The sequence below is a fragment of the Lactuca sativa genome, chromosome 9 (genome assembly GCF_002870075.4).
Source record: "Lactuca sativa cultivar Salinas chromosome 9, Lsat_Salinas_v11, whole genome shotgun sequence".
Taxonomy (NCBI): Eukaryota; Viridiplantae; Streptophyta; class Magnoliopsida; order Asterales; family Asteraceae; genus Lactuca; species Lactuca sativa.
Genome location: NC_056631.2, coordinates 84,396,866 through 84,398,786, shown reverse-complemented (window position 1 = coordinate 84,398,786; position 1,921 = coordinate 84,396,866). Strand labels below are relative to the sequence as shown.

The following is a 1,921-nucleotide window of genomic DNA, read 5'->3' as shown; positions in this document are numbered from 1 at the left end:
AAAAATTGAAACCCCCCTGATACTCTCCTCCTTCTTCTTCGTATGTTGTGAAATCCTTTTCGATCAAAAGAAACCCTAAAAGCATTGTGTGGTTTTCGAATACTCGATTTTTAGTTGTAAAATTCCTGAAATCATATTTTTGACTTCGATATGAGATTTTTCTGAATTAATATTTCGTGTGTAGAAGATCGATATTTTCAATGCGACGAGTGAATCAGGAGCGAGAGGTCCTCGCTGTTAATGGCTGGTTTCCAATTGCAAATGACTTGGCAAACGAGTTTGTTGTTGAAGAAACGAAAGAACGGTCCTCCATTAGGGTTCAAGAATCTCGATAATACCTGCTACCTCAACGCCGTTCTCCAGTGCGTAACCTATATTCCTCCCCTCGCCAATTTCTGTCTCCGACTTCAACACTCCGAAAACTGTATGTGCTCTTCTTTTACTAACTCACATACGCACACACGCACACTAGCGTATCTAAATTTTCATGAATTTTAACCTAATTTTGTCATTGCGTTCGGTAAATTGTTGCACTTCGTTAACATAAATTTCTCTAATTCGACAGGCGAGTTCCTAGCGCAGCAGGACAAGAAGATTGATTGTTCGTTTTGTCTACTGGAGAAGAAAATTGTTCGATCTTTTAGCATCGACTCAACCCTAGATACACCTGGTAAGATCATTGGGGGATTGAACGTCTTTGCTGAGCATTTTCGTTTAGGGAGGCAAGAGGATGCACACGAATTCCTTCGGTACGTCATTGATGCTTGTCATACCGCATGTCTTCGTCTGAAGAAGTTGTAGCAGCAAAGATGGAAGTATGTCAACAACGGAGGAGGTGATGGCTTTAATGGTAGCACAGTAGTTAAGTAGATTTTTGGAGCATAGTCACATAAATCGCTGGGTGAAACACGATCTACGTACTAATTTTCCCATACCAAAATGCGGTACGAATGTGTACCTGGGACGCTTGAGATCGCGTTTCTAAACCTGAAATAGGCTTTCCAAAATAGCAATTCAATCGTACCTGATGCTATTTGGATCACGACTTCCTTGATTCCAAAATGTGTTTGCAATTGATTGGGTACGTGATTGGAAAATTGAAAAGTCAATTAATAGGTGTGTGTTTCTCTCTGTATTCGATCACATTATGAGCGATCCTTTAAAATTGAGTTTATACTCTATAATTTGGCCTATATTTGGCTTCCCTCCCATCACAATTTTCATTCAATTTAATTTCCAAAACATCAAAAATCAAATTTCATATTTTTTTTATTCTTGAATCCTAATTCTTGATTACAAAATCATGGTTTTTGGAAATAAAAGAAGTACAAATACCTTTTTGTAGTTGCTTGACTGCTTTTGTGCCTTTATCTGATGGGTGTGTGAGAAGAACGGAATTCAACTATGGAATTAAGGAAGAAAAACATGGATTCATTGAAGGTTATGTCCCTATCAGTTATCTTTCTGCATTTCTTCAATCTCAAAGTCCAACTCTGGAATCTGAATTGGATGATTCAACACTTTTGACTTTTGACTTTTTTGGATAGTACAAGTCGTTGGAAGCAATGGTTAGTTTAATGAAGACAGGTCCATCAAAGTCTAGCTTAGAAGTGATGGGTTTTAGTCATAAGAACATCCTATGTGCTCATACAAACCCTAATGCTTGGATCTAGGTTTCTCTATTGTACATGCAATTTATCCAAGACTATAAACCCTAGATCTAGCATATGATAATCAATATAACATATAATTAGGGTTTAGATCATACCTTGATTGTTATGTAGCAATAACAATCTCAAATCCTTCTTGTATTGACTTTAGAAAGCTTAGAGTCACAAATGTCACTCCTCTAATGGTTCACAAACACCAAGAGCGGGAGGATGAAGAAGAGAAGAGAAGGAGGCTGCCCAAAACGTGTAGA

The 1,921-nt window shown here is 37.7% G+C and overlaps 1 protein-coding gene across 1 annotated transcript; it reads left to right on the top strand.

Moving 5' to 3' along the window:
• The first annotated feature begins 240 nt into the window (after window positions 1–240).
• Window positions 241–1,547, top strand: LOC111896839 (ubiquitin carboxyl-terminal hydrolase 25). Its single transcript, XM_023892822.1, has 3 exons — window positions 241–424; window positions 566–749; window positions 1,346–1,547. The coding sequence occupies exons 1-3, from the start codon at window positions 241–243 to the stop codon at window positions 1,545–1,547; spliced, it is 570 nt and encodes a 189-aa protein (XP_023748590.1).
• Window positions 1,548–1,921: the final 374 nt, after the last annotated feature.

Coding starts and splice junctions, on each gene's coding strand:
- LOC111896839 (XM_023892822.1), top strand. CDS start 241: ATGGCTGGTTTCCAATTGCAAATGACTTGGCAAACGAGTTTGTTGTTG. Junction 425..565: donor ACTTCAACACTCCGAAAACT/GTATGTGCTCTT, acceptor CTAATTCGACAG/GCGAGTTCCTAGCGCAGCAG. Junction 750..1,345: donor GATGCACACGAATTCCTTCG/GTACGTCATTGA, acceptor ACCTTTTTGTAG/TTGCTTGACTGCTTTTGTGC.